The sequence below is a fragment of the Oncorhynchus kisutch genome, linkage group LG6 (assembly GCF_002021735.2).
Source record: "Oncorhynchus kisutch isolate 150728-3 linkage group LG6, Okis_V2, whole genome shotgun sequence".
NCBI lineage: Eukaryota > Metazoa > Chordata > Actinopteri > Salmoniformes > Salmonidae > Oncorhynchus > Oncorhynchus kisutch.
In genome coordinates, this window is record NC_034179.2 from 22,931,029 (window position 1) to 22,949,539 (window position 18,511).

General features: G+C 42.4%; 1 protein-coding gene across 2 annotated transcripts; it reads right to left on the reverse strand.

Annotated features, from left to right (window-relative positions):
- Positions 1-619: 619 nt before the first annotated feature.
- Positions 620-8,578, reverse strand: LOC109892080 (prolactin-releasing peptide receptor-like). 2 transcript variants are annotated; one of them, XM_031826417.1, is made up of 3 exons: positions 8,398-8,578; positions 2,883-3,391; positions 620-2,701 (listed from the first exon to the last, which is right to left on the reverse strand). In XM_031826417.1, the coding sequence occupies exons 2-3, from the start codon at positions 3,332-3,334 to the stop codon at positions 2,065-2,067; spliced, it is 1,089 nt and encodes a 362-aa protein (XP_031682277.1). In that variant the 5' UTR covers positions 3,335-3,391; positions 8,398-8,578; the 3' UTR covers positions 620-2,064. The 2 variants fall into 2 exon arrangements, with proteins under 2 accessions (XP_031682277.1, XP_020340092.1); XM_020484503.2 differs by lacking the exon at positions 8,398-8,578 and having other exon boundaries at positions 2,883-4,513.
- Between the last annotated feature and the right edge of the window lie 9,933 nt (positions 8,579-18,511).

Genomic DNA, 18,511 nt, shown 5'->3' on the forward strand with positions numbered 1-18,511 from the left:
ATTGATTAAAAGACCAATGAGTTTAAAAGACCAATGAGTGAAAAATTATCAGAATTGGATTTCCTGTGTAAACGCAGCCTCAAAGTCATTGTTGCTGAATCCACATTGTTCTCAAGTGTGTTTGTTGCTCTCTATGGATTTATTTGGATGCTATTGGGTGGTGTGAGGATTGTTACTGCATAGGCCTAACACATTCACAGAATATAAAATCCCTAATATGTGACCATGGCAACCATACGTGACCACAGCAACCTCAGATGGAATTTGTGGACAGTCATACAGATCACTGTTTACTTGTTGAAATAAAATATTCGTTTTTTGTTTACTTGTTCTTGGATTAGTGCATTTTAGTTGTTCTCTAGTTAACTGCAGTCTTGCCTCTAAATATTCCATTTACTCCTTCTCAGTCTATTCATTATGGTATTTACGTCTACAAACTATGCCTAAAAACTAACATTGCATTTAAGTGATATAGCCTAATAAGTGTATATGAATCAGTCCTGTGTAAATATTGTTCTGTGCTATAATTTGATTTAATTAAGTTTTTAATGATTTAAGACATTTGCCATCTGTAATACATTAAGCTTATTAGCTTTTTTTTCAATCAGCAATTGGCCAATTCTCAGTGTTTGTTTATTCAGAATTTTACACATAATTGCATGCAATCACTTAAGGACAGACATTTTATATGGCATGACACAAACCACAGAAGGCCATTTATTAGGCACCATGACATTTCACTAAATGTATTGAAAGTGGGGAAGGTTTTTTGTGGTTGATCTAAAAACCAATAAGAATCAACACCTCAGTTAAACTATAATGCAGTCATTAATGCAAGCATGAAGTGGGAAGCATGACCTCAGCAAATGCCTAACAAACACCTAATTACATTAGAGTTTTTTCTAATTTCATACCCTTTTTCTCCCTAATTTCGTGATATGCAACTCCACAACGGGCTAGGGGGAGGCAAAGGTCGAGTCATACGTGTCCCGTCCCCCCCCGTCCGTCCGTCCGTCCATCCAAAACCTCCCCTAACCCAGACAACGCTTGGCTAATTGTACGCAGTCCTATGGGACTCTCGGTCCCGACCGATTGTGACACAGCCTGGGATATAACCCTGGCAGTAGTGATGCCGCAATACCGCGATGCAGTGCCTTAGACCGCTGCGCCACTCGGGTAGCAAACAATTCTAAATGACTATTTTCAGAATCGGTGTACATTCCCCAGAGACAAAGATGGGTAATAGACTGATAAGACTGCAATAAAAATAGGGATGTAACCATGGGGGAACAAACACCACCTACTGTTTTATTAAGCATGTTTATTCACAGAGTGGAGACCGAGATTATATCTGTATTCATGTCATTAAACATGTCATCCACTGCCAAACACCAATCTGGGGACCAAACCTGCATTGACTATTTACATTGACATTTTAGTCATTTCGCAGACGCTCTCATCCAGAGCGACCTACAGTTAGTGCATTAATCTTAAGATAGCTAGGTGGGACAACTACTACCCTCTAACCTCAGCAGACAACTGTCCACCTGGAGTTATGGGGGATATCGCGTATGTAGAAGCAACTATTGTGTGAACAGTGCTTAGCTGCCTTGAAATTATCCACCAAACCTCTAATTTTTGGCAGATGAATCTCCTGCTTGCTGATGTTTCCTGGTGTTAAACATTGACTGTGGCTGTGCATAATGGCCTTCAAAATAACATTTGTTTGGTGGTCCTGTCACCTCGCCTACTCTTTCTCCCTCTCCTTCCCTCTCCCTTTATTCTTTCTCTTGCTTTTTTCTCTCTTGTGTTAGCTTCATATTATTGACATTCAATCAGTACATTCATTCTTTCCAGGCAATCACTTCATGCATGTTCAATTGATTTGTTCATCGAAAATGACTAGGGAACCACCTAATATCTCTGTTATCAGCTGTAATTCACAATTAACTCTTGTCATATCCACATTAGGTCAATAGCAAATAATCAGAAAATTTGACCTAAAACATGTTTACACTGGTATCAGAGATCTTCTGTCTCTTCTCTCTCCTTGTCCCTGCACAGTCACAGGGCCACGCTGGCTGTCGCACAGTGGTTGGCAGGGATGCCGATGCGGCGGTGGCAGGTGAACATCTTCCTCAGTTCGGCGCGGAAACGGTCGTGCAGCCAGGCGTACAGGAAGGGGTTACAACAGGATGAGCTCATGGCACACAGATGGCACATTAGTTGGATGAGCAGGAAGTGGCGCTTGTTGATGAGGCGGATGTCAATGTCACGCAGTACGTTGAACACGTGAATGGGCAGCCAGCACACCCCAAAGGCCGCCACAACCAGCGCAACCAGACGGAAGATCTTCCGCTTCCGGGCTCGCTGTGCCTCTGCCTGGTCCCGGGTCCGATGTCCCGGTGCCACACAGTTCCTCAGCTTGACAGAGATGCAGAGGTAGGAGACACAGACGGCAGAGAGTGGCAGGACGTAGGTAACCAGCAAGGTGCTGTAGGCGTAGGCTAGCCTCTCCTTCTCCTGCCCCAGCCAGAACTCCTCACAGATGGTGAGGCCCTCCTCTCTGAATTCCACGTGGTAGGTGTGGGCCACAGCTGGAGCCACCAAACCACAGGACAGCAGCCAGATCCCTGACAGCACATAGGCACAGGTGGCCACCGAGGTGCGCTTCTTCAGAGGATGCACAGTGGCATAGTACCTGGCAGGGACACAGAGGGACAGTAATATTGATTTATTCAGTGCTTTGAAAAACATTTTCATAAAGATCAATAATTACAATTCTATTATTTTACATACTTTTTGGTATTTCAGTTCATTTGAAACTATCCAGTCAAAACCGATGGGCTTTTTGTTATCTCAAGACAGAGGGACCCACCCACCTGTCGACAGCAATGGCGGTGAGGGTGAAGACAGACACGTAAACTGTGACTGGCTGGATCAGGAACACCAGGTAGCACATAAACCTTCCAAACACCCAGCCACGGGGGTTGAAGGCATAGGCCAGGGTGAATGGTACACAGGTCACACACATCAGCATGTCTGAGAAGGCCAGATTCCCGATGAAGAAGTTGGAGACATTGTGCATCTTGCGGGTGCGGCAGATGACGTAGAGCAGCAAGTAGTTCCCCAACACACCCACCACCACCACCAGAGCGTAGCATGGGATGATGAGCAGCTTGAAGCTCTGCAGCAGAACCACGTCTGCAAACAGGGAGCTGTGGTTGGCCAAGCCGTTCTGGACAGCCACCTCAAAGACTGAGTGCTCCTTAGTTGCCTCTTCGCCTACAGAGGGCAGCAGACCTCCAGTCCATCCAGTGCCACTGCCTTCCATACTGTAACCGATTAACTACACAGCAGTAGGGAGCCCTGGCTACCAGCCACTTAGCAGCTTACCATGGAAGAGGCAAAGCACAGGGGTTGGGGAAGTTTTAGTGACAAACAATGAGAACAAAATGCTCATAACTGGAAAACAATGACATTCAAACAAGTGAATGATGTAGATCCTAAATGATTGTACACTGAACAAAAATGTATAGGCAACATGTTAAGTGTTGGTCCCAGGTTTCATGAGCTGAAATAAAGGATTGTGCGGCCTGTACAGGTATTAAAAAGTGCCACACCTTCAGATCTTTCGTCACAAATAAAGAATACACCATCAATAGATTAATTACATGTCGATCTAACAATGTAGTGCATCTACTGTCTTGTCCATGCGCTCAGACAACTACAGTTACGCATCAATGAGCAATGCATTACTATCCGAAGAAATTACCTAAAATCACCAGTGGCCAGACATTTTCAAGGGCCTAATCATGCTGTGACTGATCTTAAGTTCGGTGCCATTGACCATGTTTGGTCAAGCCACAGATGCCGCAATACGGATGAGCGCCTACTCCAGTGGGAAGCGAGATGGATCTTCCACTTAAAAACTCTACACCCCAAAGGGCTTAATGAGGAATTGGACCGTGTATGTTTCCAGTAGTGTTGTCTACACGCACCAGCAGTCTTCCCCAGTATTTCATATCTATTGCTTCTGATATTGCTATGTAGCCCAGACTGTTGTCTCTTTCCAATCATATGTGACATTTGAATTGTCCAATTTTGATACTGTTCTATATATTCCTTGTTAATATGCATTGACTCCTGATTCGCCAGTCTCTAATTAACTATCTGCTTGCACCTGTTACACACATCAGGTGTGTCTTCTTAAGTACGTGTCTTCTTAATTTGTTTGTACAGCACTGATGAAGGCATAAGGCCAAAACGTATGCTCCTTCCTTTTTATTTGTTACAGTATATAGCTCCTTGCACTTTCACGTTTGTATTCTTTCGAGCATGTATTAAATTAATGATATTATTTTTGCATCTTGGACTCCTTGGGTTAATCCTCTTCACGGTTTTGAGTGAGAGTACTTTTTTAACTCTATAGATATTTCTTTTCTTCCATAAGCACAAAAAGCTTATTTCTCAAATTTTGTGCACAAATTTGTTTACATCCCTGTTAGTGAGCATTTCTTATTGATCAAGATAATCCATCCACTTGACAGGTGAGGCATATGAAGAAGCTGATTAAACAGCATGATCATTACACGTGCATCTTGTGCTGGGGACAATAAAAGGCCACTCTAATATGCAGTTTTGTCGCACAACACAATGCCACAGATGCCATTCATCCGCCGCCATCACCTCATGTTTCAGCATGATAATATACAGCTTTATGTTGCAAGGATATGTACACTATTCCTGGAAGCTGAAAATGTCCCAGTTCTTCTGTGGCCTGCATACTCACCAGACATGTCACCCATTGAGGATCAACATGTACGACATCGTGTTCAGTCATTGAAGAGGAGTGGGACAGCCTTCCACAGGCCACAATCAACAGCCCGATCAACTCTATGTGAAGGAGATGTGTCGCGCTGCATGAGGAAAATGGTGGTCACACCAGAAACTGACGGGTTTTCTGATCAACGCCCCTACCTTTTTTTAAGGTATCTGTGACCAACAGATGAATATATGTATTCCCAGTGAAATCCATAGATTAAGGCCTAATGAATTTATGTCAATTGACTGATTTCCTTATATGAACTGTAACTCAGTAAAATCTTTGAAATTGTTGCATGTTGCGTTTATATTTTTGTTCAGTGCACATGAGGTTGGTGGCATCCTAATTCGGGAGAACAGGCTTGTGGTAATATCTGGAGCAGAATAAGCAGAACAATATAAATATATGGCTTTCTCCTTTCCTTCTTTTCCTTAAATGTCTTCTATTCTGCATGAAAACTGATTGGTTGAGGACCGCAATGAAGCCCATCAACAAAGTTGAAGCAATAATTTCAATAATTACTTGTGGTAATGGACATTTTATAAGAAAATGTCAAAGCTTTTACTATTTTTTGAAGACTTTCATACAACAAAATAATTCATGAAATAATCATTTTCAGAAATAACACATGATTATACTATACTGAAGGTATTGGTAAAGGAAGGACAGTCACATTTTGAAATCCTTAGAAAGGAGATTAAATGACAAAATAAAGTCCTAGGCAAGACAACAAGCTTTATGGATTTCTCAAAGATGCCTGACAGACCCCCTTAAAAGAAAGTATCACCATGATTAGAGTTGGCACTATTATCCTATAATCGTGAAACTGACAATTATGGGAAAAAAACATGAACTTTATTGAACTCTCCTTTATTTTGTTAAGTGTTCCACTCCGCTAGCCAGCACCTCGCCTAAATAGGTGTGCGTTTCTTTCGCCTCTAGATTATTCTGAGAAAAAAAACCTGCCATAATAGTCTTAATAAATGTATTTTAGGGGGGGGTTAAACTTTATTTTTAAGTAGATATAATATATTCAATACCATTTGTTTGTTGTTGACATGAAGTGAGTAATGTTGGTAATCATTTTACAGCAGAATGGCATGTTTTTTATTTTTTTATTTAACCTTTATTTAACTAGGCAAGTCATTAAGAATTGTATTTTATTTACAATGGCGGCCTACCCGTTGGGAGGAGAAACTACTCATTGTATACATTAGGTATACCGTAGCTCATTTATAAGGATGCATTATGATGCATTTCAAGCAAAATATATATTTTTATTATTACAATTATGATTAGAACTGTCAACATTTGCATCACACTTAGTCATTTCCCCTAAATTTCATAATCGTCACACCACTAACTGTGATTGGATACGAGTGTGACATTTGGTTTAATGGTTGCGTTGAATTGTTGTGGTTTTCTCCAAACTATTTCAAACTATTACAGTGACCATGGGCCAAAAGCCAAGTTTTCAGATGACCCCTGAGAACACAGACACAACCAATAGATCCATCAATATGGACATTACATTAATCAATCAAAACATATGTTTGTAGGCTTTCTACAGTATGCTAATTAAAGTAGATTCATTCTGTAGTGATTAATGAGAAAATATTCTAAACCCCTTCATAAATTTTCCTTTCATTTACTAAACGACTTGAAAAAAAGAATATCATGAATCCAATCCCATGCCAGCTGTACCATATTTAAATAGCTTTAGGGAAACAAATTTTGAGGAGAGGTAGCTCTTGTGAAATGTATAGAACTTTCCACAAAACTGATATTTTATAGTATAAATGCAGGGCTGGCCCTAGCCTTTTGGGGGCCCTAAGAGAGATTTGGTTGGGGGCCCCCCACCTCGCCGGCAAAACATTTTAGAAGACCCCTCTTGATGGCACAGAGATAAGTATTATTAGTATACATTTGTTTTAACGCACATTTCCTGAAATTCTACACATTTTGCCATGGGGCATAGATAACATTTAACAATTTTACAACATATTTCATGGAATTCTACTAATTTTGCCTCAGGGCGGAAAGAAAAAACCTCAGTTTTACAGCATATTTCCTGAAATTCTACACATACCATGTTAATATGATATCTGAGTAAGAGTGACTAACACTATCAATGGGGACCCCCTAGAAGTCGGGCCCCTGGACATGTGCCCTTCATGCCCGGTCAGTAATTTTGGCCAGTTTAGATTTAAAAAATGTTAGCTGACATGGGCTATTTGAGTGACTGTCAATGACTTACATAAGAGGAAAACTGCTGATTCACAACCGCACTTTGTGTATTACACTATCCTAACGGTAAGTTGAGACCCCGGCAGATTTCCTACACGTATTTATTATATTTTTTGGTCAGGAGCCCCCTAGCCTAAGCAACCTCATGTCGCCTATGCCCAGGGCTGGCCCTGTATAAGTGCATGCCTGGCCACTCAAACAGCTGTAATCCCTCCCCCAGCTTGAAATGGTCAGGGTTTTAAGACATCAAATATACAGTATCAGTCAAGAGTTTGGGCGTTCCCACATATGCAGCACTCCATCACTTTTCTTCTTGGTCAAATAGCCCTTACACAGCCTGGAGGTGTGTTGGGTCATTGTCCTGTTTAAAATGAGTAGGTGTGTCCAAACTTTTGGCTGATGCTGTACATAGAGCAGTGGTTCCAATTAATATCTGAACTATCCCATCCCATGCAAGCTTACCACCACATGTAAGCCTTATTAACTTAGTGCCTATGGACTTTAATGTAATTGCTGATAGTTCAGATTGCTGACATGCCTGCATAACCATCAATTTGATGTACAAGTACCTCTGGTTAATAAGATAAAATAATGAGTGCTGTAAAATCATTAATAAATACCTTTAATATGATATGATGTAAATCTCCACATATCATTCAGTAGCTTGGATATGCAGAGTCAGTCACACTCAATATAAACTAGTTTATGGTAAGGATTGCGGCTGACTGGATAGATCAGTGATTGGAGGAGTAGAGAATGCAGACAGTCAGTCAGGAGCATTACACCCATTGTTCAAGACAACACAGACAATTTGACTTGGATGAAAGATGTATATGAGTCTTTATGCTGAAGATACAGATATCTTCAGAACAAATCTGCAATGTTTAAAACCTGCATTCAATAGATCTGTACCCCAAAATATTATTCCAATGTTCAAATAAAGTAAGGTTTAATGAGGTTTGCCTGTTAGTCATTTTAATTAAATTCAGATTGATTGTATCCTGGGATATTTTTTCAGATTTGCTAAATGGACAACTGTAGGATGAAGGAAATAAAGGTTTAGACGTGTATTCAATGTGGGATCTTGTTCTAATAAACATGTCAAACAGATTGTACTTGTACGATTGTTATACTCCTATTACTACAACAACTTACTATACAGCTGCAAAGTAGCCTGTTAATAATAACCACAACAACAGTAGCCTAATATTCTGATTATATCACCAACAAATCAGTGGGGGGAAACACTTGATCAAACCCTGATTATAGTAAAGATAATAATGATAATAATAGTAAATAATAACTGAACTCAACCTAAGTCTTACCTTGCTAATGAAGTAAAAACGAAAGCTGCAATTCTTCACAAATGAAAGAAACAGATATATTTGATCAAAGACGTGGTACTTCAAGTGCAGTGAGCAAAAGGTGAAGTGAACTCCTTGAAAGACTGCGAACGTTCGTGAAGTGCGCTCTCGACACACTCATATCCTGAAAAGTGTAGAGTATACTGTTGCTGATATGAAGCGAGAGAGAGAGCGCGAGAGAGAGAGTGAGAGAGAGAGAGGGAGAGAGACGGGCGGTTTATCTCCAAGTTAGTGGTGGAGATTTTATTTTCTCCAGAGTCAGACTCGATTATACATTTTATTATAGTTTTAGTAGGCCTATCTGTAATTGGCTGCCCATAGGCTATATAATACTAATATCAGTTGCCTGAAATCATCTGCACAACTTTCCCTGACGGCAATTTATATTCAATAAGCCAGGCGCAGAGCCGTCGGCAATATAATAAAAATATTCAACATGCTCATTGTAATCATGCCTTTGAGCAAACATTTCTACGGAACCATTCAGATTGTTGTTAGATAGTTTTGGGTAAAATACAAACCTAAACCCCATTTGAGCACCGTCCACGGCACCGTGCACTTTATTATATTTTGTGTTGGCCTATGTATGCGTGATATGATGATGATGCGTTGGAAGTTGATGTAATGCCGCGTTCACGTGCTAGTCGAAACTAGGAAACTTAGAAATGTTCGACTTGCTAACTGGTTGAACGCGGTACGTGAATAACTATTACCAGTTAAACATTTCAGTTTCCTAGTACTGACTAGAACTTAAACACGACATAACTCCACAGTTGCAGACTCGCCTACCTGCTGATGATGTTAAACTCGGGAAGCTCATTACAAAGTTCTCACAAAATTAACCCCATCTTTAAAACAATTGCTGAATCTCGGCCACAAAAAAGGAATCCTGGCATTACCAGGATTCCATTTTTTGTGGCTGAGATTCAGCAATTGTTTTACAGACCCTGCAGGGTGTGTTTTGACGAAACCAATTTATTGGTCAAGATGTATCTGTTCAAGTCCATTACTTACAGACACCACATGGTCCTCTTGTGTCAGTCCTCAGTGTGCACAGTGATGAGGCTGTTGTTCCAATTCTTCAGTTGGTTGGAGAATGCTCCTGGCAAATCCAAGCTTTTTCGGCAATGCTCAAGTGGAAGGGACACCTTTGAATATAGATATATACACAATGTGCCTCAACACTAAGGGCTCTATTAAATCTGTAAAGCTCAAGTGTTAGAAATCGAAAGGTAATTTCCAGGGGTGCAACTTTGGTTTTAGAAGTGTGGGGGGCAGCATAACTTGGTGGGGTTGTCTGGGGGTCCTCCCATTTTTGGTGGAATATAAAGCTCCTTTCCTACATTTCTACACAATCTAATATGACCCATGGCCCTTCTAGCTGTCTCTATTTAGAACAACAAAGTAAGCAAAAATGTCCAGTCATCAAGATAAGTAAGAGATCATTGTTAAATCTGTTTAAGTGAGTGATAAGACTGAACCTGATCAATGGTAATTAAATAATCACTACTGTGTTGCACCTTTAATCAATACCCTAACAAACGACCAGCTCTTACAAAAAAGTACAAAGACTGTTGATTGTCTTTATTAATTAAGACATCCTCTATATCAAATTTCAGCCAGACCGCCAAACCAGCCCGAGCCGCCTGCATGCCCATCCCCCACCAGTCTAGTCAATAAATTAACTCTCTCCCCCACAAAACTTTCTTATGTCTCAAGGAATGGTTTGGAAAACAAAAGTTTTATATAAAACACATATTCACCTACATATTAACACACAAAAACCGTACACCATGCATATACAGTTGAAGTTGGAAGTTTACATACACTTAGGTTGGACTCATAAAAACTCGTTTTTCAACCACTCCACAAGATTCTTGTTAACAAACTATAGTTTTGGCAAGTTGGTTAAGACATCTACTTTGTGCATGACACAAGTAAGTTTTCCAACAATTGTTTACAAACAGATTATTTCACATATAATTCACTGTATCACAATTCCAGTGGGTCAGAAGCTTACGTACACTAAGTTGACTGTGCCTTTAAACAGCTTGGAAAATTCCAGAAAATGATGTCATGGCTTTAGAAGCTTCCGATAGGCTAATTGACATCATTTGAGTCAATTGGGGGTGCACCTGTGGATGTATTTCAAGGCCTACCTTCAAACTCAGGGCCTCTTTGCTTGACATCATGTGAAAATCAAAAGAAATCAGCCAAGACCTCCAAAGAAATGGTGGGACCTCCACAAGTCTGGTTCATCCTTGGGAGCAATTTCAAACGCCTGAAGGTACCACGTTCATCTGTACAAACAATAGTACGCAGGTAGGAACACTATGGGACCACGCAGCCGTCATACCACTCAGGAAGGAGACGCGTTCTGTCTCCTAGAGATGAACGTACTTTGGTGCAAAAAGTGCAAATCAATCCCAGAACAACAGCAAAGGATCTTGTGAAGATGCTGGAAGAAAAGGGTACAAAAGTATCTATATCCACAGTAAAACGAGTCCTATATCGACATAACCTGAAAGGCCGCTTAGCAAGGAAGAACCACTGCTCCAAAACTGCCATAAAAAAGCCAGATTACGGTTTGCATCTGCACATGGGGACAAAGATCATACTTTTTGGAGAAACGTCCTCTGGTCTGATGAAACAGAAATAGAACTGTTTGGCCATAATGACCATCGTTATGTTTGGAGGATAAAGGAGGAGGCTTGCAAGCCAAAGAACACCATCCCAACTGTGAAGCACGGTTCATGTTGTGGGGGTGCTTTGCTGCACGAGGGACTGGTGAACTTCACAAATAGATGGCATCATGAGGCATGAAAATTACGTGGATTTATTGAAGCAACATCTCAAGACATCAGTCAGGAAGTTAAAGCTTGGTCGCAAATGGGTCTTCCAAATGGACAATGAAGCATACTTGCAAGGTTGTGGCAAAATGGCTTAAGGACAACAAAGTCAAGGTTTTGGAGTGACCATCACAAAGCCCTGACCTCAATCCTATGGAAAATTTGTGGGCAGAACTGAAAAAGCCTGACTCAGTTACACGAGCTCGGTCACGAGGAATGGGCCAATGGGCTACCCAAAACGTTTGACAATTTAAAGGCAATGCTACCAAATACTAATTGAGTGTATGTAAACTTCTGACCCACTGTGAATGTGATGAAATAAATAAAAAGCTTAAATAAATTATTCTCTCTACTATTATTCTGACATTTCACGTTCTTAAAATAAAGTGGTGATCCTTACTGACCTAAGGCAGGGAATTTTTACGAGCATTAAATGTCAGGAATTGTGAAAAACTGAGTTTAAATGGCTAAGGTGTATGTAAACTTCAGACTTCAACTGTATTTCATATCATAGGCCTAATACTATTGTAGAGCTCTTTTTATCTGCACACAATATAGCTGGTCAACCCATCCTGTCCCTAGGGGTCTACAGCCCTGCAGCGCCCCATCCCAAGTCACCCCACTCAGCTTTAGGATCTTAGTAAAACATTCATGATTGGTTTCAGATGTGTTAGGCCAAAGGCCAGAGTGACAACCAACAGTACGGCAGACCCCCAGGGCCACGACTGAGCAGCCCAGCAGATAGGGATTGCCTAAATAGTTATCTCTCCTGACGTGGGCATGTTTTCAATACAGGGCATGTATTCTTGGGCATGTTTTGGGCATCTTTTCAATACTGTATTCCATATAAGGCATCCAGATTGCCCGGTTAGCCAATGTGCAGGAGCACTGGTTGGTCGGCCAAATTGAGGTAGTATGTACATGAATATATAATTAAATTGACTGTGCATATATGATTAACAGAGAGTAGCAGCAGCGTAAAAAGAGGGGTTTGGGAGGAGGCACACAAAACAAATAGTCCGGGTAGCCATTTGAAAATCTGTTCAGGAGTCTTATGGCTGGTGGTAAAAACTGTTGAGAAGCCTTTTTGTCCTAGACTTGGCACTCCGGTACCGCTTGCCAGGCGGTAGTTGAGAGAACAGTCTATGAATGGGGTGGCTTGGGTCTTTGACAATTTTTAGGGCCTTCCTCTGACACCGCTTGGTGTAGAGATCCTGGATGGCAGGCAGCTTAGCCCCAGTGATGTATTGGGCCGTACGCACTACCCTCTGTAGGCCGAGCAATTGCCATACCAGGCAGTGATGCAACCATGCTCTCGATGTTGCAGCTGTAGAACCTTTTGAGAATCTCAGGACCCATGCCAAATCTTTTCAGTTTCCTGAGGGGGAATAGGCTTTGTCTTCACGACTGTCTTGGTGTGTTTGGACCATTCTAGTTTGTTGTAGATGTGGAAACCAAGGAACCTGAAGCTCTCAACCTGCTCCACTACAGCCCAGTCCAGGAGAATGGGGGCGTGCTCGGTCCTCCTTTTCCTGTAGTCCACAATAATCTCCTTTGTCTTGGTTATGTTGAGGGATAGGTTGTTATTCTGGCACCACCCGGCCAGGTCTATGACCTCCTCCCTATATGCTGTCTCGTCGTTGTCGGTGATCAGGCTGTTGTGTCGTCTGCAAACTTAATGATGGTGTTGGAGTCGTGCTTGGCCATGCAGTCGTGGGTGAATGAGGAGTACAGGAAGGGACTGAGCACACACCCCTGTGGAGCTCCAGTGTTGAGGATCAGCGTGGCAGATGTGTTGCTACCTACCCTCACCACCTGGGTGTGGCCCGTCAGGAAGTCCAGGATCCAGTTGCAGAGGGAGGTGTTTAGTCCCAGGATCCTTAGCTTAGTGATGAGCTTTATGGGGGTACTATGGTGTTGAATGCTGAGCTTTAGTCAATGAATAGCATTCTCACATAAGTGTTCCTTTTGTCCAGGTGGGAAAGGGCAGTGTGGAGTGCAATAGAGATTGCATCATCTGTGGATCTGTTTGGGCGGTTGTCATTGTGTTCTTGGGCACAGGGACTATGGTGGTCTGTTTGAAAGATGTTGGTATTACAGACTCAATCAGGGACATGTTGAAAATGTCTGTGAAGACACCTGCCAGTTGTTCAACACATGCCCGGAGCACACGTCCTGGTAATTCGTCTGGCCCCGCAGCCTTGTGTATGTTGACCTGTTTAAAGGTCTTACTCACGTTTGCTACGGAGAGTGTGATCACACAGTCATCCAAAACAGCTGATTCTCTCATGTATGCCTCAGTGTTGCTTCCCTCGAAGCGAGCATATAAGTGATTTTGCTCGTCTGGTAGGCTCGTGTCACTGGGCAGCTCGCGGCTGTGCTTCCCTTTGTAGTCTGTAATAGTTTGCAAGCCCTGCCACATAATACGAGTGTCAGAGCCGGTGTAGTATGATTCAATCTTAGCCCTGTATTGACGCTTTGCCTCTTTGATGGTTCATTGCAGGGCATAGCAGGATTTCTTTTAAGCTTCCGGGTTAGAGTTCCGCACCTTGAAAGCGGCAGCTCTACGCTTCAGCTCATTGCGAATGTTGCATGTAATCCATGGCCTCTGGTTGGGGTATGTACGTACAGTCACTGTGGGGACGATGTCCTCGATGCACTTATTGATAAAGTGACTGATTTGGTGTACTCCTCAATGCCATCGGAAGAATCCCGGAACATGTTGCAGTCTGTGATAGAAAAACAGTCCTATAGTTTAGCATCTGCTTCATCTGACAACTTTTTTTATAGACCGAGTCACTGGTGCTTTCTGCTTTAATTTTTGCTTGTAAGCAGGAATCAGGAGGATAGAGTTGTGGTCGGATTTACCAAATGGAGGGCGAGGGAGAGCTTTGTACGCGTCTCTGTGTGTGAAGTGCCGGTGATCTAGAATTGTTTCCCCTCTGGTTACACATTTAACACGTTGATAGAAATTTGGTAGAACTGATTTAAGTTTCCCTGCATTAAAGTCTCCGGCCACTAGGAGCGCTGCCTGTTTGCTTATTTCCTTATACAGCTGACTGAGTGCGGTCTTAGTGCCAGCATCTGTCTGTGGTGGTAAATAAACAGCTACGAAAAGTATAGCTGAAAACTCTCTTGGCAAGTGTTGTGGCCTGCAATTTATCACAATGTTCTCTACTTCAGGTGAGCAAAATCTATAGACTTCCTTAGATTTCGTGCACCAGCTGTTGTTTACAAATATGCACAGACCTCACCCCCTCGTCTTACCGGAGTGCGCTGTTCAATCTTGCCGGTGCAGTGTATGTCCCGCTAGCTGAATATCCATGTTGTCATTCAGCCACGATTCCGTGAAACATTGGATGTTACAGTTTTTGATGTCCCGTTGGTAGGATATTCGTGATCGTACCTCGTCTAATTTATTGTCCAATGAATGCACGTTGGTGAGTAGGATTGACGGTAATGGCAACTTTCCCACTCGCCTTCTCCGGGTCCTGACCAGGCATCCGGCTCTTTGTCCTCTGTACCTGTGTCGCTTCCTCTTGCAAATAAAGAGGATGTCGGCCCTGTGGGGTGTCTTGAGCGGCATCCTTGTTGTAGAAAAAATCTTAGTCTAATCCGAGGTGAGTGATCGCTGTCCTGATATCCAGAAGCTCTTTTTTTGCCGTAAGATAACAGATTGCAGAAACATTATGTACAAAATAAGTTACAAATAACGTGAATAAAAGCACATAATAGCACAATTGTTTGGGTGCCTGTAAAACTGCTGCCATTTCTTCCGGTGCCATCTTCCACTCTACTGGCACTCCAACACCATCTGCTCTCCCATCCAGGGACTGACCAGGACCAACCCTGCTTAGTTTCAGAAGCAAGCCAGCAGTGGGATGCAGGGTGGTATGCTGCTGGTCTCTCCTGTGCTGGTCCTATACGCCAGCCTTTCAGAAGCTTTGCCTTCACACAGCCTGTCCGTACGCTCTGTGATGTCTGTGAGGTCCTAAATCCAGCCAGCTCAAACTGGAAAACAGCCTACCTGACCACTCTGAGGCATCCACATGATCCTAAAGCACACCGGATCCGAGGGGGGCAAAAATGCAATTTCAGAAGGTGGGGCAGTGGGGGCATGTGCCCCTCATCTCCAGTGAAAGTTGCGCCCCTGGTAATTTTGGATTTAGCTGATATATGTAGGTTTTACTGTGAATGCAGTCTCCGATAAAGCAGGAACATTGCCTTTAAATTTCAATCACGCTATAAAGCTGAACTTCTGCGATGTGGATCGAGTAGAGTCCTAAGTCACATGAATAAAGGTGCATTTTATCAAAATGTTCTATGGCAAGCCAATCCTGGCTCACCTATTGTCAGTCTACAGATGGGATGGGGTTTAGTGCTAATAGAGTTTAGAAGGCAACATACTGCACTTGCATATTCATGAATTTTACCCTGCGAAACAAGCATACCTGTTTAAGTCTGCCGTGGTCTGCTCTGCTGGTCTGTGAAGTGAAGAAAAATTGCCTCGACAGATGCACTGGGATCTTTTGGAGGATTAAATATGGATGACCAAAGGTCAGGCTATGACGTTACAGTGCCCTTTGGCTAGAGAGGAGTTTTCTAGTTATCTTTGTCTACCAACACCATGTTTGAAGAACATGCTGAGCATTAATACCTCTTCCATAAACACCAGAAAAGGAGAATGGAACAGAACAGGCAAATACTTCCTGTTTCCTTGGCTTGGTTAGGCTTGGGCAGGTTTTTACCTTATTTGATACCTTTGTACAATTAAGAATCCGGTCAATATGAAAAGTGTATGTAATGCCGTTTCCATTTCTCTTGAACACGCTTTATGTTTTCATGGGTACCTATTTGAGTGCTGCTTAACTATTGGGTTGTTACAAAGCCATAAACAGGTCATTTCAGGTTGCAAGGTAAAACTCCAAAGGAGGCCATCTCTTTTGAATCAATTGATCACATTCATCTCTCTACCTTGAAGGTATTATTGAGCCATGGCTCACCTCTGTGAGGTGCTAATGGTTTTCTCACAGTCCACTCTGTCCATCAATACCCATGTTGTCTTAGAACCATATGGGAAATGCAAGCCTACTCATTGGCGGTGTGTAATCATTTCTATGGTGTAATAATGACCCTTTCCCCAGTATAACCAGAGGATGCATCAGTAAGAAAGAGTCAAATAATGACGAGTTGAAAGCAAAGCTTTTACCAACCGTAGCAGGTGTAGTTGACAGGAGCCTGAGGTAGTAGAATAGGACTTAAATAATTATATTTGTGTAGAACACCTGTTAGTCATGGTGTATTCAGAGAAAGCCTATATTCTGAGAACCATCAGTGATAAAAAAAAAGCAACCCAGTTCACAAACACACAGTTTGAATGGTTTCCAAGAATACTGTGTGGATAGCTCTGTAAAAGAAAGAAGGAAAGCTGTTCCAATGGTTCTGTTCTGAGAAAACTGGTAGTGGTTCCTCTCTGAATCATGAACCAGTGGATTGGATAATAAGAGCAGCCTGATCACTGTGGTGAATGCTATCCACCCCATGTAACCAGGGGCTCAATTTGTAAATGCATTCATTACTTCAACAATCAACACATCTTATCACCCAAAGCATCTCTGCCCATGTCCATTAGAAGAACATACTCTCTGCATCTGTTTTCATGTCATATAACAACGTAGATTGATAATTGAATCATACTAAAAGAGACGGCTAACTTGACTGTTTAAACATATGTAACTAATGGATCTGTACTGTTAAGCTGCCACACTTTGTGTTGTGTGAAAGGCAGGCCTAATTATATTTCCAGCTGGCATCTCCTTGTTCTTTGAGAAGTACACTCTAATTTTACATTGTCATTGCCCCAGCATGGATTTCAAGAGTGCCTGTTCATTTTGCTGTCTGTGTGACCAGATCAAATCTCCAGTGTTTATGGATTGAGAGAGAGGCATTTTCCACTTGCCCCCATTTCCCCATACCTCTACTCCTTCCTCCAACTCAGAGACAGGGTGACAGCTACATTAGGCAAATGCTGCATACTGCTTTATGCATGGAAGTACCCCTCGGCACCAGCCAACATACACTACATGACAAAAAGTATGTGGACACCTGATCGTCAAACATCTCATTCCAAAATGGGCATTAATATGGAGTTGGTCCCCCCTTTGCTGCTGTAACAGCCTCCACTGTTCTGGGAAGGCTTTCCACTTGATCTTGGAACATTGCTGCTGGGACTTGCTTGAGATCAGGGCTCTGTGCAGGCCAGTCAAGTTCTTCCACATCGATCTTGATAAACCATTTCTGTATGGACCTCGCTTTGTGCATGAGGGCTCCCGAGTGGCGCAGCAGTTTAAGGCACTGCCTCTCAGTGCAAGAGGCATCACTACAGTCCCTGGTTTGAATCCAGGCTGAATCACATTTGGCTGTGAATGGAAGTCCGCACAATTGGCCCAGCTTTGTCCGGGTTTGGCCTGAGTAGACCGTCACTGTAAATAAGAATTTGTTCTTAACTGACTTGCCTAGTTAAATAAATGTTCAAATAAAAAGTGTAATTGTAATGCTGCAACAGGAAAGGGCATGCCAAAAAGTTGGAAGCACAGAGTAGTTTAGCATGTCATTGTTATAGCTATTGCTATAGTGTTAAGATTTCCCGTCACTGGAACTAAGGGGCCTAGCCCGAACCATGAAAAACAGCCCAGACCATTATTCCTCCTGAGTGTTGGAACCAAGGACAGATGATTTTTACTTGTTACTCAATTCAGCGGTCCCATTCTGTGAGCTTGTGCTGCCTACCACTTCGTGGCTGAGCTGTTGTTGCTCCTAGACATTTCCGCTTCACAATAGCAGCACTTACAGTGGCGCTGGGCAGCTCTACCAGGACAGAAATTTGACGATCTGAGTTGTTGGAAAGGTGGCATCCTATGACGGTGCCACGTTGAAAGTCACTAAGCTTTTCAGTAAGGCCATTCTACTGCCAATGTTTGTCTACTGAGATTGCGTGTCTGTGTGCTCGATTTGATACACCTGGGTGTGGCTGATATTGCCGAATCAACTAATTTGAAGGGGTGTCCACATACCTTTGTATATATACTGTAGTGTGTCTGCCTATTTTCTTATGGAGAGTTGACATACAATTGAATGTGTTAACATGTACATATTACCTCAATTACATAAACTACCTCGTACCCCTGCACATTGACTCTGTACTGGTACTCCTTGTATATAGCCTC